At 35.1% G+C, this 26379-nt stretch overlaps 3 protein-coding genes across 3 annotated transcripts in view; 2 read left to right on the forward strand and 1 right to left on the reverse strand.

The window, feature by feature from the left end:
* The first annotated feature begins 2318 nt into the window (after nucleotides 1-2318).
* On the forward strand, nucleotides 2319-20754 carry LOC124540449 (membrane-associated guanylate kinase, WW and PDZ domain-containing protein 1). Its single transcript, XM_047118027.1, has 22 exons — nucleotides 2319-3152; nucleotides 5214-5413; nucleotides 5682-5791; nucleotides 6138-6237; nucleotides 6919-7050; nucleotides 7649-7778; nucleotides 8447-8646; nucleotides 9187-9317; nucleotides 9893-9994; nucleotides 10850-10955; nucleotides 11316-11438; nucleotides 11973-12377; nucleotides 12602-12715; nucleotides 13099-13234; nucleotides 14718-14793; nucleotides 15246-15381; nucleotides 15811-15935; nucleotides 17292-17383; nucleotides 18363-18449; nucleotides 18837-18967; nucleotides 19754-19946; nucleotides 20456-20754. The coding sequence occupies exons 1-21, from the start codon at nucleotides 2938-2940 to the stop codon at nucleotides 19933-19935; spliced, it is 3033 nt and encodes a 1010-aa protein (XP_046973983.1). The 5' UTR covers nucleotides 2319-2937; the 3' UTR covers nucleotides 19936-19946; nucleotides 20456-20754.
* Nucleotides 20755-21921: 1167 nt separating this feature from the next.
* On the reverse strand, nucleotides 21922-24451 carry LOC124540448 (trypsin delta-like). The gene is made up of 5 exons (XM_047118026.1): nucleotides 24165-24451; nucleotides 23420-23591; nucleotides 22656-22911; nucleotides 22467-22575; nucleotides 21922-22340 (listed from the first exon to the last, which is right to left on the reverse strand). The coding sequence occupies exons 1-5, from the start codon at nucleotides 24208-24210 to the stop codon at nucleotides 22111-22113; spliced, it is 813 nt and encodes a 270-aa protein (XP_046973982.1). The 5' UTR covers nucleotides 24211-24451; the 3' UTR covers nucleotides 21922-22110.
* A 1302-nt stretch (nucleotides 24452-25753) lies between these two features.
* The window catches only part of LOC124540578 (inositol 1,4,5-trisphosphate receptor), an 84559-nt gene continuing 83933 nt past the window's right edge, over nucleotides 25754-26379 (forward strand). Inside the window, exon 1 of the mRNA XM_047118262.1 lies at nucleotides 25754-25922. The gene's annotated coding sequence lies outside the window, so the exon portion shown is untranslated. The remainder of the gene's footprint in view (nucleotides 25923-26379) is intronic.

Consider the following 26379-nt stretch of genomic DNA (forward strand, 5'->3'; position numbering starts at 1 on the left):
GGTGACGCTGCTGCCCGTCACCGGCCTGTGGTATTTAGCTACGCCTATTATATTGATGGTTATACCGCCATCAGTCGGTCGGTCGCCAGAGCCTCGTTTGCTGGTCAGCAGGATGCACCACGGGCAGGTGAGGTTGGCTTGGGGCACTTAGATGTAGTTTGCGCCCCCTTACATCCCAACAAATTTAATCACATAGGGTATCAATAATTTACAACTTTTAAATAAAACTATTTATAACGGATGAATCGCGTATATTAATTATTTTTAAACATCCCGACGTTTCGAGCACTTTGCAGTGTTCGTGGTCACGGGCAGACTAAGATGACACTTGTCTATTTGAAGAACAAAGGAAATATTATTAACAACTACCGCCAACGATTTCTCAATTGATATCTTGAGTAACGTTCCGGTTGCACGCAGAAGGCACTAACTGTATCTTTAGGTCTTGCAGTCTGTTGGATTTGGGATTTTAAATTTTTAATAAGTGGATCCTAGGTGTTAGAAAGTCTCCAACCATCTTCTCTATTGAAGTTCGGATGTTTTTGAATTTCAATAGCCTCGCGTATCATTCTAGGAATGAATCTGTGTTCTCTAGCGAGGATCTGTGGTTTATCAAATCGGATAAAATGGTTAGATTTATCCAGAGCATGTTCACAGACTGCAGACTTAGAAGAACGCCTATTTTTGACATCTCCTATATGTTCCTTGACCCTGGTACCGATACTTCTCTTTGTTTGGCCTATGTAAGATAAACCACACTCACATTCGAGTTTATATACTCCTGCAGTTTGTAAAGGAATATTACTCTTGATAGGTCTCAAGAACTGGCTCACTTTCTTATGAGGCTTGTAAACGGTTTTAATTGAAGCTCGCTTCAAGATGTTGCCAATCCTGTCTGTAACTCCCTTCTAACTATTAATTATATATATGTATAACTATTCCTTACATCGTCAATGTGCCATCAACCTTGGGAACTAAGATGTTATGTCCCTTCGCAGTTACACTGGCTCACTCACCCTTCAGACCGGAACACAACAATACGGAGTACTGTTATTTGGCGGTAGAATAATTGATGAGTGGGTGGTACCTACCCAGACGGACTTACACATAGCCCTACCACCAAGTAAAAATTAAATTTAAATCGATGACTGATATAATAATTATATCAGTCATCAATTTAAATTTAACTAAAATTGTATTATTTGTAAGTATCTAGGTACTATATTATTGGCTTCACATAACATATATAACGGGCGATTACCCTTAGGTAGTTTTTTTTATATGTAATTTTTAAGATACCTATATTACTTTTGCCTTACCTTCACGTAATATTGCAGGTCAAACTAACTGCACATAAATCTTTAAGTTATATTGGGAGGTAGGCATTAATGAGGAGAGGAAACGATTGTGATAAAAATTGCAGGTTGGCGATGAAATTCGACCAGAACCACGTGTATCACACCAACCTGTGCTAGAGTAGCCTAGTGTAATAAAATACGAAATTGCGTAATGGCCCTCATTCAGTTCAGTAGAGAATCCCTAAGCGTTAGTTTAAGAAAAATAACGCTGTTAACTGGTGGTTACCAAACCACCTTATAATGCCTTAGAACAATAAATTGGTCTAATAAAATTTAATTGTACCTAATATGTTTTTAATAATTATTCGTAATTTTATAACACATTTTTATTCTATATATATATATATATATATATATATATATATATTTGTAATGACATAACAAGTAATACGTTGCTAAGGAACTATATTCTATATTCTAAAGGATATGACAGTACCTAGTAGTCAAAGTAAATTATTTAGTAAAAATAATACAAAGGCTAAATTTAAAACAATAAAAAACTCGTTTGCAAGAAAACTATCTTTCATTTTTTATGAATGCTACGCTACATTCATCATCATAAATAGGTCTTTTAAGGATTTAGATTTTTAAAAGTTTAGTTAAATTTAGTACCACGTAAATATAGAGAAATATTAAAGAGATATAGAAAAATGTAAATGCATAGGTACTTTATTAGGTAAAATAATTTAACTCTTGTACGTCTCACTAACGACATCTACTGAAAATTCGAATTATTAGAATGAGATTATTTTCTTGTTTTATCACACTCAAATGTTACTACACTTAATATTTAATAAAAAAATCACAAATAAATAATATATTTTCTTTTTATTTGATTTTTTTTTTAGTAAAAATATTTCATATTCAGATTGGGTTCAATGGATCATTTAAATGTTTTCCTCATTCAAATATTTCAAAACTATATGTGTACACTAAGCCTTAACCAAACAAACAGCTGAATGCGATGTGTCGTTATGTCGTATTCATACCAGCCTTAACGACTAACGTCCTACTCAGTCAGTTTAACATCAACTTGTTGCACCTACTTTCAAAAAGTTAATATTTTACCTGTTTATGTGAGAAAGTGAACATGTTATCTAATTAGCATGTTAAAGCATTGGCGTTTAAACTGTGTTATCTAATTTACCGTTACAATCGGTACAGGGAAGCGGAATGTGTGTTGTTTTCGATAGCAAAATTCGTTACAACTCCGATGCACCTGCAGTGCATTATGCAGATACGTCGGGCGTTAATTAACGCACGATCCAACAGTGTATTGAGTTGAGTGCATTGTTACTATGACACGACTAAGCGAATAATTAAAGTAAATTCAGTTACGCTAACTACGTGGAACTGTGTGTATCATGATAAACTAAAAAATAAACTACCTGACAGACCGAAGAGTCATCAGATCACAAAATGACTCATAAGTGAGAAGCAGTATACGTTTTTTGTTTAGTTTTTGTGGAATGTTGCCTTTTTCAATGAGTACATCGCAAAGAATGCAAGGCACTTGGCGGGAATAGTTGTAAATGAGTGTCTTCTCTTAAAATGTTCGTAGTTTATTTGGAATAGTGCAATGGCTCAAAGTTCAGTGGAATCAGATAGACTATCTTCGGCTGGTATTTCTACTCACAGTTCAGGAACAGCAGGGACAGTTGGAGGATCTGTGGTTGGTGTAAGAGTTGGTGATCCAAATCACAAGAGAGAAGATGAGGATGATTACAATTTGGGTCCATTACCTCCAATGTGGGAGAAAGCATTCACACCATCAGGAGAAAGATATTTCATAGAGTAAGTAACAATTATAAAACAATAGCATAGTAATTAAAAGTGAAATTCACATAATGTTGGTAATAAATCAATTAATTTATACGAAATTACCAATTCAATCAGTAGAAAATCTGTTAGCATTGAAGCTTGCTAATGATGTTAAACAGAACACATTGAAGACGTAATGAGAACATCAAACTACATATTTTAAAGAGATCTAAAAATAGATATATTGTTCTTGGGAAAAGTTTAGTTTCAGTACAAAAGTTGTTGTATTCACAACTTTTGTATAAGTGAGTTTTAGTGTTCTAATAAAAGGTGATATTGAATTAAAAAATGTTTTTATGCTATGGAAAGAAGATTAACAAAAGGTGATAAGGAAGATTTACTAAAATAGGATGCTTTTGATCCTTTTTTTTATTATTAAAAACATGTTTTTAAACAAAATGCACCACTTATTTAATTTGTTTGTGAAGGTGACATTCTATTATATACTTTTTTTTATTATTTAATATACAAAAACAGGTTTTATTTGAGACAAGTATCAAAACAAAATGAAAACATCAGGAATCTGAATCTGTTAAGATCTTTATGCAGAATATTTGAAATGCTAATTTCAACGAGTTTTCTATTTTGCTGTAGCATAGATAATTTCTTGTTCAATAACTGTTTATATATATTTCTATGATTTTACTTTATTAATTTCAAATATTAAGACCCTGCAAAATTTATGGTACATGTGAATTTAAATAAAATTATTAGGACATATAAGAGAATACCATTTCATTGTCTAATTCAATAGCATAAAAAAGTTGTATAGAATATCTACAAAAGAGAAACATAAAAGTACACAACGGCATACATCAAGTAATCTGGGTCATTTAGCCTTTTAATACATTGTAGAGGATAGAATTATAAATTGAAGGTTGCTGGTTTTGCCCTGACCCCATAAGCCGTTGATTATATACATAGTTGATACATTTGTTCTTAATTTGTTTTCTTTCAAAGTTAGAATTAAATCCTATTGTGTATAAGGCTTTGAATATGCTACTTTTTAATTTGATCGGTACAATGAGTATAATGAAATTGTAACATCTTCCAAACTATAGATGTTTTGTGTTGAAAACAAAAATAAATACATTATAATTCATTTATTTAATCTCTTAATAGTTATAGTACTTTGTAAAAACTGTATAATTTAGCTAAAAAATCGATTAAAAGTATATAATAAACTTACTGTACGTAATATTGATAATCGTTAACAAGAAAATGTATTATCTCAAATTGGCACCACTGCCTTACATAGACATTTACACTGCATGAAATTGTAACTATTCCTAGCATATTTATTAGAACCATACTTTGAACTAAAACATAGTCCCTTATGTCTGTTGTTAAAGGCTCAGTCACCCGTGAAATGGGAACACAACACTTAATACAAAGCAATGTTACTTATCAGTACAATACAGGTTGAGTGAATGGTGTGATGCTTACCCAGACAGGCTTGTTCAAAGCCCTATGAACAGGCAGAGTCTATTTAAAACAAAATGTCATGAACTTTTCTTTGAACTGTCTGAGAGGTGCTCCTCTCATTTCAAAAGTATTGCAGAGCTAAATTGCTATTTAGCCCTCTATTTTATGGATTAAAAAGTTTTCACTAACAAATACAATATATCTTTAAATATCCAATTTTATACATGGTATGTGAATCAATTGTCTTTTACCTCACCACCAGAAGGTGTTGGTCTGTGTCCAGTAACTTTTATAGAAGTCACTGCAATTTACCGATACAGAAAGGATAAAGTCTAGATTTGTGTGTAAAGTATTCTTTTTTGTAAATTAACACAGTGGTGTCGCCACTGGCACTTTTATTCTTTTATTCTCTTTATTATTATTAACTATAATTGCATTCCATGTGCATCTTATTTAATAATTACTCACAAAAAAGTAAAATCTTTTTCTTACTATGTTAAAATCCTAATATTATAAATACCAAAGTGAATTAATTTGTCATTAACACTTTAACACTTCTTAACTATGTATCTTTTTTTTTAATAATTAATAATGTTTTCAATTTTCTAGCTATAATACAGGGACATCACATTGGCTGGATCCAAGACTAGCGAGAGTTAGAAAGCATTCTCTCGGTGAGTGTGGTGAAGATGAATTACCATATGGATGGGAACGGGTCACAGATGAGAGATATGGCTCTTATTATGTGGACCACATCAATAGGCGCACTCAATACGAGAATCCTGTTCTACAGGCTCGTAGACTCAGAGGTGAGTTGTATTTATATCTTACAAATAAATTATTAATGACCTTATTTAATATATATAAGATGTTAATGACCTAGCAGTTATTACTATCATAGTATTGCATTGCTCTGTTTGATATTTGACTATAGAATTAAATTAAATATTATTTAATTAAACTATATTCTTAGGTATTTCTTTAAGAAAATTCAATCTTTGAGTTTTGCTACGTTAGCTAACTGTTAATAAATTGTTTATCAAATATATCATTATTTTTATTATTTTCATGTTTTAGCTGAAAAAATGGCTGCAGAAAATGGCAATAATAATCAAGTGAACGGTCCTCCACCAACAGGAGAGCTAAGAGGGGAGAGATTTACTTTAAATCTCACTAAAGGCCCACAGGTAACACTAAAAATAAGATTAACATAATGACAATATAAATAGAACTATTTACAATTATTATTTATTATTCCCTTATGATTTGTTAGAACATAAAAGTCATAAAGAAAAACTCAATATAATAAAACAAAAAACATCATAAATAAACTTTACTTTTTCCAACCAGTCCTCAGTATAAGGTTTCTTGTAAGAGATCACTGTTTAGTGATATGGTCGCTTGTTGCATTCATCTTTTGTAAATTCTTCTATATTAAGTATTGGTACTAAAGTATAAATAAATACATATAATGTAATATCAGTTACAACTTAGTTCTGGTTATTATTTAATAGTTTTTTAAATATTTTTTAGGGTTTGGGATTCACTTTGATTGGAGCTGAAGGAATACCGGAGACAGAAGGCTATTTGCAAATCCGCAGTATAGTGCCTCATAGTCCGGCCTGGATCGATGGTGAGTGTCATTCCTGTTCCTAATCCCGTTGCTCGTATTGGATTTTTCTTCCATTCGAAAATAGAATATCGCAAATAAATAGTGCATCTTCTTGGTACATTATAATGTTTGTCGGAATCTGTCAGAATGAGTACTCATACGGACAATGATGATAAAAAAGCATGGAGATAATACCTGTTGACTTCCAAGCAGGATATATTAATTTCAATAATTGTATTTAACTAACATGACTTTGTATTTTTTAAATGTTGAAAAAGAGTAACTACTGAGTTTCTTGTCGGTTCTTCTCGGTAGAATCTACTTTCCGAACCGGTGGTAGCTTCAATTCATTGTAAAATGACGCTTCAAAAGTGCTTGTAAGAGCCTACTTGAATAAAGTTTATTTTGATTTTGAACGTATAATTATACATTCATATTGAGAATAGGGAATCGTTGATTTAAGTTTCAGATGTAATCGTAGGTAGATGTTACATGTGACAGTTTTAGTGAAGGAATAAAAATAAGGAATTGAAATAAACTTATACAAGAGTTTATTTTGATTTGATTTTAATGTAACAGAAACCCCTTATAATATATTCGATGATGCTATTATCGCCTGATATGCACGTTTGAAACACTAGCACAGAAAAATCTATAGACTATTATTGTATCATGAATAATAAATTTCCTCTCATGATGTAGGCGCTCTTCGCCCTGGCGACGTTGTGGTGGGGGTGGGGCAGAGGGCTGTACGAGGTTTGTCGCACGCGCAAGTCGCTCAGATCTTCCAATCCATTACACCGGGGACTGAAGTCACTTTACATCTTGTGCGAGGTAAGAATTATGTTTGACCCAAACAAACAAAAATGGTTCACTAAATTTCTTAGTTCATTACTAATCGAATTATATATAACCGTTTTTTTTTTTTAAATATCAGCCTATTTCAGTTTATAGTATGAAAAAATAATTATTAACAGCTGTACCTTAATTATATTAAGCCAATATTTCTTGACCCATTGAGATTGCTTATCATGATATTAATTACATTTGACAACACTAGACATCTGTATTAAATAAAATGCTTAAACAATCATAGATAAAAATATAGTTATTTATTTATCTATTTAATAAATGTCGATAGCTTTTATGCTATCATTCGCAAGAGGAGTGCATCTGCGCTTCAGAGGTTGCGATCTGGCTCGAAAGGCATTCTGTGTGCACTGGGACTCTGAAATACTGCGCCACTGGATACGGCTACACGTTGTCTAAGAACGGCGATTTTAATTTTTTGTGTTTTGTTTTTTTATTATTATTATTATTTGTTTTTACTAACAGTTATAAGATTGCAATGTAATACTAAATTTAAAATATGGACTATGTCTGAGACAAAATAAATAAATAAATAAAAAATAATGTAACGTTTCCATTCCAGGCTATCCCCTCTCTTTCGATTCGGAAGACCCGAACACTCGCGTGCTGAGCACCCTGGCTGTGGACGCCACGACGCCCGCCACGCCCGACGCCGTCGCCATGCAGCAGCTCACGAGAGCCCTGAGGACCAGGTTCGTCTTGAAATAAAGCCAATTGGTGAAATGACACTATAGAATATTTATAATACATAGAAATTGAAAATATTGTATCCTTTTAGAGTCGAGATGGCCCAGTGGTTAGAACATGTGCATCTTAACCGATGATTGCGGGTTCAAACCCAGGCAAGCACCTCTGATTCATGTGCTTTATTTGTCTTTATAATTCATCTCGTGCTCGGCGGTGAAGGAAAACAACGTGAGGAAACCTGCATGTGACAAATTTCATAGAAGTTCTGCCACATGTGTATTCCACCAACCCGCATTGGAACAGCGTGGTGGAATATGTTCCAAACCTTCTCGTCAAAGGAAGAGGAGGCCTTTAGCCCAGCAGTGGGAATTTACAGGCTGTTGTTGTTGTTTGTTGTTGTATCCTTTTATATTGTATTCTATTTTGGTAAGAAATGTATAAGACATTTCTTACCAAAATAGTGTAAATAGAAAGTAATTTCGATTTTTATTTGAACACATCCCACCTGGATGCGAATGAACCTTATTTTATAAGGAGAATAAGTTTTAAATTTCTGATGACTTCTATTACTGCACCTGTGTGAATGAAATAGCAATATATGCAGTGACAGAGACAAACTATGCTCAAATATTCCCTGCTGCATGCCCAGTTTTAATATTTTTGATACTTACAGATTCAACCTCGACTCACCCAATCACGTTGACACATCACAAGGACGAGATGAAACAGATAACTCCCCAGACACTCCTCACAGCCCAAATCAACGGAGACTGATGTCGAGATCATTTGATCTGGATGAGATAGGAACGACCAATGAAAACAAGGTGCCTCCGAGATGCCCATCTGCAGACCATCTTCTTTCTTTGGCTAGCGGTAAGATATTGAGAAAATCAAACGATTTATATATTAAATTGCTACTAGTTGTAGATAACAAATGCCTTTTAAGTAATAATGATACATGGTAAAGTTAATTTAAATATATATATGTGGATTGTGGGTATTCCACAAAGTCAAAAATCTTTATTCAAAATAGAAGTATTTACACTTGCTTATTGATAGTCAAAAATCTTTTTTTTTATGGAATAGGTTGGCGGACGAGCGTATGGGCCACCTGATAGTAAGTGGTCACCATCACCCATAGACAATGACGCTGTAAGAAATGTTAACTATTCCTTACATCGTCACTGCGCCACTAACCTTGGGAACTAAGATGTTATGTCCCTTGTGCCTGTAGTTACACTGGCTCACTCGCCCTTCAAACCGGAACACAACAATACTGACTACTGTTATTTGGCGGTAGAATAACTGATGAGTGGGTGGTACCTACCCAGACGGGCTCGCACAAAGCCCTACCACCAAGTAAAAATAATATAATAATATAATAAAAACAACTGGCAATTATTATTTCCGTAGATCACCCACATCGCAACAACAATGGTATTGCAAGTGAGCCGGGTCGCGAGTTCGTCCTCACGTTACGCAGAGGCGCCGCGGGTTTTGGCTTCACCATAGCAGACAGCGTACACGGGCAGAAAGTCAAAAAGGTAACATATTATATTCTTTTAACAGTCAATTATTTCATTATAATGAACAATATGTCGATATAGAGTCGAGATGGCCCAGTGGTTAGAACGCGTGCATCTTAACCGATGATTGCGGGTTCAAACCCAGGCAAGCACCGCTGATTCATGTGCTTAATTTGTAATTTGCTCGAAAAACATCGTAAGGAGACCTGCATATGACAAATTTCATAGAAATTTTGCGACATGTGTATTCCACCAACCGGCATTGGAACAGCGTGGTGGAATATGTTCCAAACCTTCTCCTCAAAGGGAGAGGAGGCCTTTAGCCCAACAGTGGGAATTTACAGGCTGTTGTTGTTGTTGTTTTTGAACAATATGTCGGCATGATTTTATTTACATCTGTATTTAAAAAATATGTTCGTATGTTTTTGGTGTGTATGTTATCTATGTGTGCAAGCTCGCACAGCTTGTATTACAAGCTGCTCAATTATACTGCTTATACTGCTCAAAGAGATTAGACATTCAATATATAAAATGTTTTTGTATATGAATAATAAATATGTTTTTATTAAATGTAACTACATCTCAATATCCAGGTCTTAGATCGCAGTCGATGTGCTGGGCTGCGTGAAGGCGATCTTCTGCTGCAAATCGGAGAAACAGATGTTAGACACGCACCCCACCAACATGTCGTTCAAGTAAGCTCATATTAATGTACATAGTATATTATTTATGTAAACCAATATCGGTTTCATTTCTTTTCATATATTTTATTTTTTCTATCTATATTCCTCGATTAGAATAAACAGATGAGGTTAGGTGTGTATAGTACGACACAACTTAGATGTAGCATCGGCCAAATTCCTAAAATCAATTACTGCCGATTTATACAACCAATAGAAATAGCTCCCTAGCGCGCCATTTGACGCTATTCGTCGCTATAGATTGTCGCGTCAGAGAAAACAAGTTCATGTAAATCGACGTGTCAAATTGACGAATATGTTAGGTCATACGATATTACATGTTATTGCGTTTGTGTAAAGATCATATTTAGATAAGAAATAAATATTGATAATTTGAGATAGCGTATAGTACGACACAACTTAGATGTCGCATCGGCAAAATTCGTAAAACCGATCACATCCGAATTAAGTACGCCATCCCAAATTATCAATAGTTAATTCTCACGCGAATATGATATTTTCACAAACGTAATAACTTGTAATATCATATGACCTAATATATTCGTCAATTTGACGCGTCGATTTACATGCACTTGTTTTCTCTGACGCGTGAATCTATAGCGACGAATAGCGTCGAATGGCGCGATAGGGAGCTATTTCTATTGGTTGTGTAAATCGGCAGTAATCGGTTTTATTTTCATTCCATTGCATTTTCCGATGCTACATCTAATTTGTGTCGTACTATACTTAATTCGGATTTGATCAGTTTTACGAATTTTGCCGATGCCACATTTAAGTTGTGTCGTAATGTAGTTTCACATGAACACTAAATTTGAAATTGGAATGCAACTGAGCTGATATGTGTCGCAGGTGCTGAAGGAGTGCCCCGCGCTGTCGGAGAGCACGCTGCGCGTGTGGCGCCGCAGCGCGCGCGCGCCGCGCAGCCGCTCCGCCACGCGCGCCGCGCCGCGTGAGTGCCGATACTATATCTTTCCCTGATTTTGATGTACAGTTGTGCTTACATACATAATTCAAAAGAATGGTGAATTGCATAAGATCAATCTATCTTAGGTGAATTGCATAAGATAGATTGATCTTATGCAATTCACCTGTTTGTTTTTCTGACGCTACATATTATCACATCCGCATATTTCACATAACAATTTATAAGAGATTACATTTTAGAGTTAAATTTAAGTAGCATGATATTATTCGGATGAATTTTAATTATGTAGGGAATCTTTAAAAAGTCTTTTGAATAAAAAAACATAAACAAATAGTAATAAAAAAATGTCGTAAATATTTACTAATAAAAGAGGTTAATAAAATATTTCAGCGAATTCAAACAACAATATCCAGCTGGGTCGAAGTAAAACTCCAACGGCTGAGCAGCTGAGGTCCGCACCCATACGCACGCCGGACAACGAGCTCCGAGAGAGACAGAACGGCATGAATTCAGGTAAATATAACACAATTGTGTTTATTACATATAATAGATAAATTATTTATAGATTGCTACATATTATTACTTACATCATAGAAGTAATGTATTTGATTTAGAATCATTATTAATATAATTATATTGAATGTAAATATAGATATCATCTTCACAAATATAAAAGTTGATTCAAATCATTATACAGTAGTACCAATTCTTTAAGAGGCATAGTAGTTTGGTTTTTGTTTCCCGTATTAAATCTCATAGTAGTGTTAAATAAGATTTCGGATTCAAACTTCAGATATATCTAAATAATTAACCGAATCATACTAAAATTATATTGGCTCTAGGATTATAAATGCGTGCGAAACACAATATTGATTTGTGATTGTTTAATACTACTAAAATATTAGTGTTTAATGCCAGTCTAAGCCTAGATTAGCCGTGCGTTCCATTTACTCTCTAAATGGTATTGAAAGTATTTAAATGCCTCCTAACTAGTTTTACATATTTTGCTATATTACATCTCATTCATATCACATATCACCATCTCAGTGGAAGCAACATATGCGGTTCCCGAAGCGAAAAACCGCGAAACTCGTGAAAGTATAATGGAAAGGCGACGCCGAAGCAGCACCCCCGGGGCGAGGCTCACGCTCCCCGTGGTCACGCACTGGAACGACAACCAGGACAACCAATGGCAGCAGCAACCCTGGCTAGACAACTCCAACAATGTCAGGAACTGGGCCGAGACTCAGAAATGGGATGAAACGGGCCAGAAATGGGATGGAAATAATACAGAATATATCGGTAGGATCGATGGTCCGAGTAATGGTTGGGAGCGAGGGGAAAGGTGGAATAACAACTGGGGGGAAGTCCCCACTCCCACCGTGCACGTTGATATGAATGCCGCGTACTGGAGGGGGAACGCTAGTGTCGCGGATAGTAGCGATAATGGAGGTAACCAAATTGTTAAATATATATTTTATATCTCATCATTACATAGTATTAAACAGTATCGCTTACTACTGTCTGCCCCTATGTATGCTATCTTTCAAATTACGCAACGGATTTTAATGCGGTTGCTAGTTTGCTCATACAAAAAGGTCCTTACAAATAAATACTATTTTAATTGAAGCAAGTTACGCACGGAAACAAACTCCATAAATATCAATTATTTACAGGTTTTCCAGAAGATGGTATGCTTCATTCTCCAAGTACAGCGGCTGTTGGTGGGCTGTCTAGACAATCACCTTCTACCAGCAGAAATAGACCTCATTCGCCGTCTAATTCGAACGGTATTTATAAACATTACTTGTTGACGTGCCTACAACAAACAACAACAGCCTGTAAATTCCCACTGCTGGGCTAAAGGCCACGTGGAATGCACGTGTGGCAGAATTTTTATGAAATTTGTTACATGCAGGTTTCCTCACGATGTTTTCCTTCACCGCTGAGCACGAGATAAATTATAAAGACAAAATAAGCACATGAAACAGCGGTGCTTGTCTGGGTTTGAACCCGCAATCATCGGTTAAGATGCATGCGTTCTAACCACTGGGCCATCTCGACTCTGTTGACGTGCCTATTCAAGCTCTATCTCAAAATAATTTTGTAAGCCCCCATTACAATTTATTTTTTGCTGTATATGATAATGTAGGTCTTTCCTTAATTGTTCAAGGTCGCATGAGGAGTCACTCGCCGTCAAACAACAGCGCCTCCGAGCGTCTCCTGGCCAACTCTCCCTCGACGCGTCTGCAGAGTCAGTCTCCTTCCAACAACTCCTCTAATAGCCGGATAAAAGGATCGCCACTCAGGTAAATATTACATAACTTAAAAGCTATATTTAGTTTTTTAAAAAGACTCAATGAAATGTTTTTGTTATGTATTATATGTATAGTATATATGTGATGATATACTTACTGTGTCCGCGACCTTATACGCGTTTGAATTTAACAAAAAAATATATTATTGTAGCCTAAGTTACTCATTATTATATCAGTTGCCAGTCTGCCAGTGTCAGTCTCGTCAAAATCGGTTCAGCCGTTCCAGACATTAACCGGAACAAACAGACAGATAAAAATTGTAAAATATGTTATTTTCTTTTATGTACCGTGTATGCATTGTACATGCATTGAATAAAAAAGGACTATTTTAATATTACAGACAGACAATCCAATTTTATTATATGTATAGATATAAATATATCTAATATTTTATGTAATTTAAGCTGTCCGATGACGTGTAAACCAATAACTATCGTTATTTATGCCAAGTAAGTTATGGAATTGTATTTTTAATGTGTGCTCTAAAGGCTATTATATTAAGCTGTATATGTTTTAGTTTATAATTAAATATCCCAATTTAATGTATATTGTTGAGTCGAGATGGCCCAGTGGTTAGAACGCGTGCATCTTAACCGATGGTTGCGGGTTCAAACCCAGGCAAGCACCGCTGATTCATGTGCTTAATTTGTGTTTATAATTCATCTCGTGCTCGGCGGTGAAGGAAAACATCGTGAGGAAACCTGCATGTGTCTAATTTCATCGAAATTCTGCCACATGTGCATTCCACCAACCCGCATTGGAACAGCGTGGTGGAATATGTTCCAAACCCTCTCCTTAATGGAAGAGGAGGCCTTATCTCAGAAGTGGGAAATGTACAGGCTGTTACTTTACTTTACTTTACTTTACTAATGTATATTGTTTATTGAAAATTGCCAGCCTTGTACTGTTTCCTATCGTCAAGGAGCGTTGAAATCGTGTCGCTGTTTGTTAATGGGATCTAGCGTCAAAGATAAAGCAACAATGCACATGTTGAAACATTTTTCTATTTAGGAATATATTACTGTTTATGTGTACATAAGACCCATGTTGTAGTTTTTGTTACTTTGTGTATGTGTTTGTGTGTGTGTGTGTTTGTTTTTTGCTATGAGATATTAATTGGTATTTTTTAGTATCCTACATAAGTTATTTGGCTAAACAATGCAAAAAATTTACATTAGAAAATTGTTTATTAAATGAACGCAATAGTATCTGTATTTAGTAACAAAACCTTCTCAAACATTCCAAAATAAATTGTATGTAAATAAGAAATAGTATCTTACAAAATATTTTTTTACTATACATCAGTTATAAAACTAAATTTGACACAGTTTTTTTTAAAGGATATAGTTTTCGTAAGCGTAATTTACAGGAAGGTATTTCTCGTTTATTTCTGAACGAATTTCAAATGACAAGCAGAGAATGCCTAAACAACACCAAGACTACTTTTACTTAACTACTTTTATAATTCCCTCAGATTGCGGTCTCCGACGCGCTCTCCGTGCTACGCGGAAGAAACACAGAACGCTCTGTATGTCGCCAACTACCCACAGGTATTGTTGTCATATACGATCTTTTACTTCGCGTCTAGATATTTATTTACATTTTGCACCATTTTTTTATGCCAGATAATCAATACGTCATAATCAATACTAACATTATAAATATGAAAGTGACTATTTAATTGCCTGTTACGCTAACACAGTCAAAGTACTAAACCGAATATGCTAAAGTTCAGGCAGGCAACCCCTGAATATATAATCTGTGAGGCATTAAGCTAAGTTTTACTCTGTGGTTGGGCATTGTGTAAGATTATTTTGATATGTTCCGCCCACTTATCACGTAGTCAACCGCCAAACAATAACAGTCAGTATTGTTGAATTCCGTTTGGAAGGAGAAGTGAGCTAGTAACGATAGCCATATAACATCTTAGTTCCTTCGATTGTTGGCACGTTGGTGTAGTAGGGAATGGTCAATATTTATTAAGTAACTTTTTCATACACAGGTAGAAGCAGGGGGCGCTACGGATCCGGAAGCAGATGTGTTAGTAAGATTGGCGAGAGGATCAGCCGGCTTCGGGTTCCGTATCGTGGGAGGCACGGAGGACGGCAGTCGGGTCGCCGTGGGATATGTTGTGCCGGGTAAGTCATTAATACCCATATACTAAGATTTCTATAATTCACTTCTTCCAGTTATGAGATAGCCCAGGGGTTAGAACGCATGCATCTGAACCGATGATTGCGGGTTGAAACCCGGCAAGCAACCACTGAATATTCATATGCTTAATTTGTGTTTATAATTCATCTCGTGCTCGGTGGGGAAGGAAAATATCGCGAGGAAATCTGTATTGGTTTAATTTCATAGAAATTCTGCCATATGTGTATTCCACTAACCCGCGGTGTAGAATATGTTCCGAACCTTCTCCTCAAAGGAGGCTTTAGCCCAGCTGTGGGAAATTTACAGGCTGTTGTTGTTTGTCCGGATTATAATAATATACTTTGTCGCACACGATAAAAATATAATTTTAAGATTATTTTTATGTATTATTAATGGACATATGACTTACCCAGGCGGTCCGGCGGACGGTCTGCTCCGGCCGGGCGACCTGCTGACGTCAGTGGACGGCATCCCGCTGGCCGGCGCCACGCACGCGCTCGCCGTCGCCTACGTGTGCGACGCCGCCGCGCGCGGACACGTGAGTGCCCAGCGAACTGTTAGGGCCCTCGCCCACGGCGACTTTTTGTAGCGATGCAGTAGCGATGCTGTCTCATATTCGCATCGATACAGTCGCGATGCGATCGCTGGCAGTGTGCCCTCGCCCACATAACCACGATTCAGTCGCGATGTCAACGCAATACTGTCGCGCTTCTGTCGCGATGCAAATGCGATTCAGTAACGGCACAAAAATTCCTGTGGTAATCGCTACAGTTGCAAGATGGACTCCGTTGATGCAACATTAGTCACATTGTCTTTGGTGCTGCTTTGTGAGCAGCCGAAATGAGGGCAACGAAAGCGGCATCAATATTGGATGCACCCATTTAACAAAGAGAGATTACTTGGTGGTTTCGCTCGTTTCTCCACTCACGCGCCATCCCCCCACCGTTCTCTCCCCGATGTCGTCCGACATGGCCGCGCGTTTGCATCGATACAGTTGCAATGGTGTGGCGCGTTGCAAATGCGACTAACGAGCGTTAGTATCGCTGCTGTCGCGCTTTTATGAAACGCGCGACTGCATCGCTACAAAAAGTCGTCGTGGGCGAGGGCCCTTATATCCGGCCTTAGTTAGCTACGACCAACCCGCATTGGAACAGCGTGGTGGAATATGTTCCAAACCTTCCCCTCAAAGGGAGAGGAGGCCTTTAGCCCAGCAGTGGGAATTTACAGGCTGTTGTTTTTGTTGTTGTTGTTGTTTGTTAGTTAGCTAAAATGCTGACACAACCCCTTTCTCATCATTTCACACGGTAGTACTAAGATAGGCAGTCAAGCAGTCAGGCCCATTCCATTTTTCAATCGCGACACAAATTTATTATTTTATTATTTATTAATAAAACGTTAATAAATCAGTTTTATTTATTTTCAATTTCTTTTTTTGAAAAGACTTTCGGGAACTCCGTTACAACAGAACGCTGCAATACCGTTGACACGTGCTATTGAACTTCGACCAAACTAAGTTCAAGCATTTACTATAAATTCAAATTACTTACATGGTGGCAGAGCTATGTACGAGCCTGTCTGAGTAGGTACTACTCAGTCATCAGACATTCTACCGCCAAACAGCTATGCCCAATATTATTGGGATGCGGTTTGAGGGGTGAGTGACCCAGTGTAACTACAGGCACAAGGAACATAACATCTGAATTCCCAAGATAATTAGCGCAATGACGCAATAAATATTGTATGTAATTTCTTTTATATGGATGTTTCGTATATACTTACCTGCTCAGTGCATATGTACGGAATAAGCTTCTTAGATATATGTATATAGTATATAGATAGGTTAGTTATGTACGTGCTGTTGATTTACTTTTTTAAATCCTTTTTTGTTTTTAAGGTTACACTCGGCGTGCGACACAACCGAGCTGACATCCAACCTCTCGGGTTACCGACCATGCCAGCGCCCCACGCCCACCAACCGCTGCTTGCGTAAGACTATTTTATCTTCATGGCTTTAATAACATGACTCAGCCATTAAAACATAATGTACATATGCATGATATATGGATATTCATTTCTGTAATTAAATGTTATGGTAAATCAAACTCATAATTCATAATATCTCTTCATCATAAAACAATAATCAAGAATAATAATAACTCACATAATACTTAAATTAATAATAAAATATAAATAACAAGATATATGGTAAAGAAGAAAAATATTGTTGACAACAATACCTCCATACTCGAATTCGATTCATTGCATAAAAAAAATGTATTTATTTAATTAGATTCATAATTAACAGGTTAAAATCATTAAAATTGTAATTAATTACAAAAATCGTCATTTCAATTAACTCAATTAATATGATCAGTTATATCTTAACGTTATCAGTTTTATCGAGTAAATGTAAACAACACGTGCTAACTGAAATAAACACAAACAGAATTTTCTATAATCAAAACTCAAAATATACCTTATATTAGTATACTTACGAGCACTTTTCGCGTGTCAACTCATGTTGACTGCAACTGGACTTGGTTAGTATTAGTAAGGCAAGTGTAAAGTTCCTTCCACACTGCTTTCGAATCTCACCACAAATAAATAGAAAATGTATGTTATATTATAGTATATTAGTAATGTCATGTTAAAAAATGTTATGAAAAATAAATGACAATATAAAGGTAAATATTTAGAACAACTCAATTCTTATTTGAGCAGAGGGCAGCACATGGTCTTCTATGGAGCAAGTGTTGGATGTCTACATCGTCTAAAGAAAAAAATGTTGCCATACGAAATAATATGATTCTAGAATAATATAAAATTATCTGTAATTAACAGCGTCAAAGTTCCCGGTAGATCATTATCAGATAGATAGTAATAGATAGAAAGTGTATATGTGTGTGTGTGTGTGTGTGTGTATAGATAGATAGTAAGTGTGTAAGTGTTACCCGTGACCTCGCAGGACGGAACCGCTGCACCACGTGTCGCCGGCCTCCTACAACATACTGCACCCGGCGCCGATGTACCCGCCCGCCGCGCATATGTCAATGTTCGTTGCATTTTCAATCTTATGTATATACTGTTTAGGTTCATTTTCTAATTTTACATTTGCATGATTATAATATCATTTCATAATTTAATTATAATGAAACTAATATGAAGCGTAAGATATTTTGGGGTGATAGGGTTCCATATTTGACGTGGTTTTGGTTATTTTATAAATACGATTTTTTTTAAATGTGTACATATTTTGATATAGATTGGTTTAAATATATTTTTATTCTATTATATTCTACAAAGTTGTCACCTAATATTATGTGTCTCTATAAATTCTTACCAAGAGTAATGCACAGTTTTTAATTAAAAGTATTCATGTAAATAAATGCTATGTTATCTTTATGCTATGTTCATTAGTCCATTAATCGATTTTTATTAGGTATGGTGTTCAGTACGACACAAACACAGGATGGTCTCCGACTCCTTATGACGTGACAGTTACAAGAAACGAGGGTGAAGGTTTCGGTTTCGTTGTTATTTCATCTACCAACAAAGCCACTAGTACCATAGGTGAGTTCAAATTAAGAATTTTGATTATATCAAAATCGTATAAGTACTTAATCGTATTATTTGCTATTACATTTTGCAATAGTTAAGTATCGTAATAAGTTATTATTGGTCTGTGACGCCTTACTTATCAGGAAAGATCTTTAATATCTTGATCATAATGGTAAAAACTTAAAAATAAAAAAAATGTATTCCTTACTAATTTCTGTATTCTTTGTAGAATATAGTATATGCGCACACTCTGAGCCTTATTCCATAGCGTCGGTTTATGCCAGTAATTTTAAACAGAAAGTCCCTTCTATACGCACGCACACACTCGTACGGCATGATCGTACTCATAATGTTGTCTTAAATTTTCGCGATTATTACACATTTAAATAAAACTAATTATAACGGATGAATCGCGTATATTAATTATTTTTAAACATCGTGGTCACGGGTAGTCTACCCGTGACACCACGAACACTGCAAAGGGCTCGAAACGTCGGGATGTTTAAAAATAATTAATATACGCGATTCATCCGTTATAATTAGTTTTATTTAAATGATCGTACTCAGGTGAAGGAAAACATCGTGAGGAAACCTGCATGTGACAAATTTCATAGAAATTCTGCCACATGTGTATTCCACCAACCCGCATTGGAACAGCGTGGTGGAATATGTTCCAAACCTTCTCCTCAAAGGGAGAGGAGGCCTTTAGCCCAGCAGTGGGAATTTACAGGCTGTTGTTGTTGTTGTTGATCGTACCCAGTTGGTGTAGGTGCGTGTCTGAGGTAGGTCGTGTTGCAGGGCAGCTGATCGCAAACTCGCCGGCGGCGCGCTGCGGGCGCCTACACGTGGGCGACACGATCGTAGCGATCAACGGCCAGCCCGTACGCAGCCTGCCGCACCCGGACGTCGTCGCGCTCATCAAGCGCTCCGGCGCCGCCGTCACGCTCACCGTCACGCCGCCCGACCCGCGCCACGACTGAACCCGCCAGCGGTAACCCACTTACATTACTCGTATACCAGATACGGAAACCATAAAGGTTTTATATTGAGTGATACACAATGGTTTAACTTGGTATTACAATGTTATGATAATATTTGAGGATTGTGGAAATTTGTACCGTTTGCAAAATAATGAATTTATTTTATTAAATATATAAATAAATAATAAATAAATAAATATGAGACAACATCATATACATTACTCTGATCCCAATGTAAGTAGCTGAAGCACTTGTGTTATGGAAATCAGAAGTAACGACGGTACCACAAACACCCAGACCCAAGACAACATAGAAAATTAATGGTAATCTAAATCAACTCGGCCGGGAATCGAATCCGGGACCTCAGAGTGGCGTACCCATGAAAACCGGTGTACACGCCACTCGACCACGGTGGTCGTCAAAATATAATATATTTAAGTATAGTAATGTATTGTATTTATTTAAGTTTGTTTGTAAATAATAAGAATAGCATAACATTGGATTATTATTCCTATTTCAGATACATGCAAAATAATCTCAAAATGAATCAACTTAGACTTCCAAACAAAATGAAAATCTCATTCCTCTAGCGGTGTGTCTTTACAGGTATTTGAATAATTACTATAAGCCTAGATTACTAGAAGTATTGACTCTATAGCTTTAATTTAATATCAAATTTATTTTAAGTATTATCGTAGTTTTAGTAATAAATTTAGATATAGATAGATTATTATTAAAAATATAATTAAATTTGGTGTAGTACTTAAGTGCCTCTTCTTCCGAATAGTTGCCGTCCAAATTTTTAGCCCTAAATACCATTAAAATACACAAACATACACCGTTATTCACATTCTTTTTAAGATTAGGACAAAACAAGCAAAATCACATTTGACTATTAAAACAAATTTTGCTCAATGTTTTGTATAAACTTAGATATTAGTTAAATGTGACCTCTGCCTTATGTGTAATCTATTTTCGAAATAGATTTTAACTGTAAATATATTTTGTAAAGGTGTGTTCAGATGATTCTATAATCCCACATTGTTATGGAATGGATTTTGGATAATATTTTAATAATGAACATTATAGGGTTGTAATATTGTTAAATGTACTTTTGCAATAATAATAGAATGTTAATTTTAATGATGTAATAACTAAAGAGGACCAGAAACAAATGTTTGTTAAGATTTATTTGGAATATACAAAATATCTTTGTAGTGATGCGAAGTTAATTGAAATATTCAATTATAAATTTTATACATAATTATTATATCCATTTTAGAAAGTAAATACATTGGAAATTTAAATGTGTAATTTGTTATTGTGACTGAAAAAAATTGAATAGGTCTTTAGTGGTGTTGTAGTTTTCGTTAGGTGATGTGGTACCACCGAAAGGAGTGTAATTTAGATAATTTAATCTGTTATTTAAGAGTAAAACAGTAAGTGCCTTCATATGACTGTCTTGCCTTGATCCAATTGTTGTAAAATGTATGAAACCTTCTTGTATATAACGCCCAAAGATTGTCTTATTATGTAATCGCTTGAAGTACATTTCAATGGGAGGAGAAGTAAAGATATACAAACATTAAATTCACTCATTTTATTGGATTTGCTAAAGCTCTGCTATATTGTGCAAGACAAATATATCTTGATCTTATTATCTATATTTATAATATACTATTATTCCAACCAACTACATTAATGTACTTATATCTAGTTTAATTCTACTTCAATAATTTCGATATCAACTTCTCACATCTTCAAAATGTATTTTTTTCTAGAAAAAAATGTGAATACGAGCGGTTATTTGAGGTGTCATCCTATTATGTCAAGCCACATCGAGTTTTATGTGTCTTTACTTCTCTCGCCATTGTGATACGCTGTAGATAAATATATTCCAGTAAATTCCAATGATTCGCAAGTGAATTATTATATGTATTCAAATGACGCTGATTAGAATAAAGGGATTGGGCGTTAAAAAACAAATTTACTAAGTAAATACATATATTTTTATAATCATTAAAATTTAGTTTTATTAAGATCTTTACACCATCTCTAACTTCGTTTCAATACTTACTATGTATTAACAGAACTCAAATTTCGTTATTAACTTGACTGTACACTACACACATGACTAAATACTAAACTAGCTCAAATCTTTATACATAATTTGGCTTAAAATATTTTCGCAATTTTGAGCGGTGATTCAGAGGTGCCCGGTGCTCTAGCGACCTCCATGATCCAGTCAGTGTAGGAGTCGATCCTGGTGAAGACGTCTGGGTATTCATCGCTGCTGCAGTCCTTGTAGACTGAGGAGAGTCCCAGTAACACGGAGTTGTACACCATTGGTGCGCCAGAGTCACCGCCGCAGATACCCTTGCCTGGAGCACTTGCGCAGATCACAGCTGAAAAGAAAATTCATTTAGATCTAACATAAACATTTCACACAAACTTAAATTTTGACCGTATATGATAAAAAAAAATGACTAATTAAGAAATATTAACAAAAAGGACTAATAAGTCATATTCACCATCATTGATTAAAACATCTTCATTCTCAAAGATCTTCTGGCATTCCGCTAAGGGTTGTTTGTAGAGTGAAATGGTCTTAAGCGTTTGCAGTTGAGACGAAGAGTCTTCCTGAAATATATTCAAATAATTTGTTGTTAATTAAAATTTAAAAAAGTAAGGAGTATGATGTATAAAAAAAAACTACTTACGGTTTCAAATCCCCAGCTGACGATTTTAGTAGATAGGTTATCCGGAATGTATGTTCCCGAGGGTGGTATGAACAACATGTTAATGGTTTCGCTCATTCTCAGTGGTTCTACTAATCTCGCAACAGCGATATCACAGGCGCGTGGAGTCTCGACGTAGTCGGGGTGCTTGATCACATCGTAAATGTCAACTAAAACGCCACCTTCCATGCTGTTCGTGGAACCGGCGCGTATGCGCATGTTCTTAAGTTCAGCACCTCTGTGGAAATTATATTATTGGTCCTTCAAGCCGGATATACATAAATACCAAAGGAAACTGTTAGTTTACTGCTTATTAACTTTTTAAATAAAGAAATGATAAATGTTAAGATCACATTATTGATCAATTAGTTATCAGTGCAGTCTCGATTATTACATTAATTAATCGGTGAATCACTTTTAGGTCTAGTTTTGTAAATTGCATAATTGCCTTATCGGCTATGATGTAAGATAATTTGATAATATTTGTAGAATTCGTTTTTTGTAATCTATCAAGATTGCTTTTTTAATTCGTGTATTGCAGATTTAATGTCTTATATGATTAGCAATGCCGTTAAAAAATTAAAAGTCTTAAACTTTTTGATATCAACAGGCTTGCCGAATTCAGGCACTTTGCATATCGTCCAACTTTTAAAACCTAATAAAATACCACGAGTGACGTAAGCACTTACTGGATTTAATTAAATAAACATTTTTTTAGTAACATATCATTTCTTATCCATACTTACGTAAAGCAATAAGCTGTAGTTAAAATATGATATGAGGAAATTATGGAACCGACACATCTTTGGATCAAGATATCGGGCTTTGGATAGTGGTAGATGAAAGCAGAAATGTACGGGAACTGTTCAATAGTGGTAGGAGTACCACCGACGATGCGGCTCTCGGGTGCTGCCGATGCTACAAGATTATAATTAGAATACATTAAAAACATATATTTATCATCGATTCAACAAAATTTAACACTAATCTACAGGTACTACATGTAATATTTGATACACATACAACAACAATAACAGCCTGTAAATTCCCACTGCTGGGCTAAAGGCCTCCTCTCCCTTTAAGGAGAAGGTTTGGAACATATTCCACCATGCTGTTCCAATGCGGGTTGGTGGAATATACATGTGGCAGAATTTCTATGAAATTTGTCACATGCAGGTTTCCTCACGATGTTTTCCTTCACCGCTGAGCACGAGATGAATTATAAAGACGAATTAAGCACATGAATCAGCGGTGCTTGCCTGTGTTTAAACCCGCAATCATCGGTTAAGATGCACGCGTTCTAACCACTGGACCATCTCTGCTCATACAAATACTCTGAACATCAACAGGCCTTTAATTTAAAAAATGTCCCGTACTTTACCACAAACATACAAAAATTGATAATTGGTCCTAAAAAGGGCTCTGAATGTGTTCTATTATAAATTTAATGACAAAATAAAGTTTTTTTTTAAATAATACATGGGAACTTACCAGTATATAATAGTGCAAAGGCCAAGCAAATAAATTTGGCGCTCATGATGTCGATAAACTATCCGTGGCTGTATCAAGACAACTTTACAAACGAAAGTAGCGTATATATATCGTTGAAGCTGGACTAAAAACTCCTTGCAATCGACAATTTATGAGTATTATACATGGTGTTTATATTCATTATTATCACGATTATAACATGATATTCTCGGTAGAAAATATAAATAAAATTATGTCTAATAACCCAATAAAATATGTTGTTTACTGATTGTGTTGCGTTTTAGTAATCCTTTACATATGATTTTATTCAGGTATGTATATATTTTTTCTTACTTTTCTTTATCAGCCTAATATATATAATAAATAAAGGATCCTTTGATTTATTTTTCATATTTTGGCCTGAATCTTTGGCATCGTTGGCATACATATTTTTAGCATAAATAAGATTAAAGGCGTGCTAAAAAAAAATGTCATAATTTTGCTACAGCCTGTATACCAACACAAAAAGCTTACAAAGATAACTTGTACTGCCAATCATGCACGTACTCTTTATCTAATTAAATAACAATTATTTCTTTTGATAATTTTCTTCGTACAGGAGTAAGCGTAGCAATTGAATGAGATTGAAAGCGAACTGGGATGTAAGAGTATTTTATTTTCTGGATTGAACTCCATTTAAAAAAATATATTAGAAACCCTTAAGACTTATCCTACGATTTTTTTTAACTATTCCTACATATTTTACGGGCATTTTCAATAACCCTCTAAGTTTACGAATACATCGCCATCCCCGAAATCGTTACTGTAACGGGTTAGATGAGTTATTAAAAAAGGATAATTATTCGAAAACGGTGTACACATGAAAATTAGTACTAATATTATTTTGAACATAAATTTACTAAGTATATCAAATACATAATGAAATCGAGCTAGAGCTATCAATTAATAAAAAAAATCTGGCTTTGTCTATGTAAACGTCACATTTGTATAAACACGTCAAAAATATGAATTTCTGCTGAACAAAATTATTCTGTATTATTTTCACAAATATTTTTAGGATGGGAAATCGAAATCTTATTGGCCTTCCACATGGCGAAGACGAACAAGAATTTTCCGGAAACATATTACATGCAGTAAAGGGAACAAAAACTAGACAAAAAAACTGCGAGCCGTCTATAAAAAAATCTAGAAACATAAGAAAACCTAGAACGCTTAGTAAATATAAATCAAATCGTGCAGTTTATAGCACTATGAAACAATTGTTTGGTGATAAAATGCCTGTTATGTTAGCTTTCATAGCTTCAGAATCTGAATGTTGTTTACGGCTTGAAAGGAAGCCCATGAAGTCTAAGTCAATTCAAAGCTACGACATTACAAGCGTGAAATCGTGTCGGAAAGTATGTTCTTTTCCTTGTGCGACATACTGTCGGGAATGCAGAGAATCATCATCGAAATGTATTAATTGATTTGGTTTCATTAAGCGGAATATTCAATGTATATATTAAAATTATTCTTAAATCTCATTTGCCTGGTTTATTAATTTTAGGGTAAAAGTATTTGACGCATGGTATCCCTATTCCCTACGCAGTGGCGCGCCTTTCAGCGAGAGGGAAGCGTGTCGTATGATTTTTGTGTCATGCGAGTCAAAGTTTACATGTTTTTCTCGAATTGTCATTGTTAATCCCATTAATTATCATATGCGGACTTTATTGTGATTATGTGTTATCATCTCATGTGTGCTCGAGGTGTGTGATAAGGGTAAGTTAATCGTTTATTCATTTACTCCTGTCAAACGGCGAATCTGAACTGTATTGCATTGAAATTGTATTCTTATTAGAATAATGTTTCAATGTTAAATATCGTGAAGACCTCTGTTTTCTTATATTGTTGCTGGGCTTGCTTATATCAGGTGTGATCAGAAAGTTTTTTTTCTTGTTTTTATCAACGACATTGATACGCAACCCAAAGTAAATGTTTCTGTTATTTATTTAGGATGGAAAGACCGGTTTGTAGATTTAACTTTACATTTAGAATCCTATTAGAATCTTACATCAATAAATAGAATGTTCCTGACATAAGATCAGTCATATTTATTAAAACTGAATAAATTAATTAATAATCTTATTGGACTATAGCACATAAATCGTTTAAATTTATTTGAAGTTAAATACTTGTTCAAAGTATGTATTTAGTGAATAACTATATATGATACTTT

This window comes from Vanessa cardui, chromosome 25 (genome assembly GCF_905220365.1).
Source record: "Vanessa cardui chromosome 25, ilVanCard2.1, whole genome shotgun sequence".
NCBI classification, from domain to species: Eukaryota; Metazoa; Arthropoda; class Insecta; order Lepidoptera; family Nymphalidae; genus Vanessa; species Vanessa cardui.

Coding starts and splice junctions, on each gene's coding strand:
- LOC124540449 (XM_047118027.1), top strand. CDS start 2,938: ATGGCTCAAAGTTCAGTGGAATCAGATAGACTATCTTCGGCTGGTATT. Junction 12,378..12,601: donor GGATAGTAGCGATAATGGAG/GTAACCAAATTG, acceptor AATTATTTACAG/GTTTTCCAGAAGATGGTATG. Junction 15,382..15,810: donor CGTGGGATATGTTGTGCCGG/GTAAGTCATTAA, acceptor TGACTTACCCAG/GCGGTCCGGCGGACGGTCTG.
- LOC124540448 (XM_047118026.1), bottom strand. CDS start 24,210: ATGAGCGCCAAATTTATTTGCTTGGCCTTTGCACTATTATATACTG. Junction 23,592..24,164: donor CTTTGCACTATTATATACTG/GTAAGTTCCCAT, acceptor ATAATCTTGTAG/CATCGGCAGCACCCGAGAGC. Junction 22,341..22,466: donor AGATGTTTTAATCAATGATG/GTGAATATGACT, acceptor TTTTCTTTTCAG/CTGTGATCTGCGCAAGTGCT.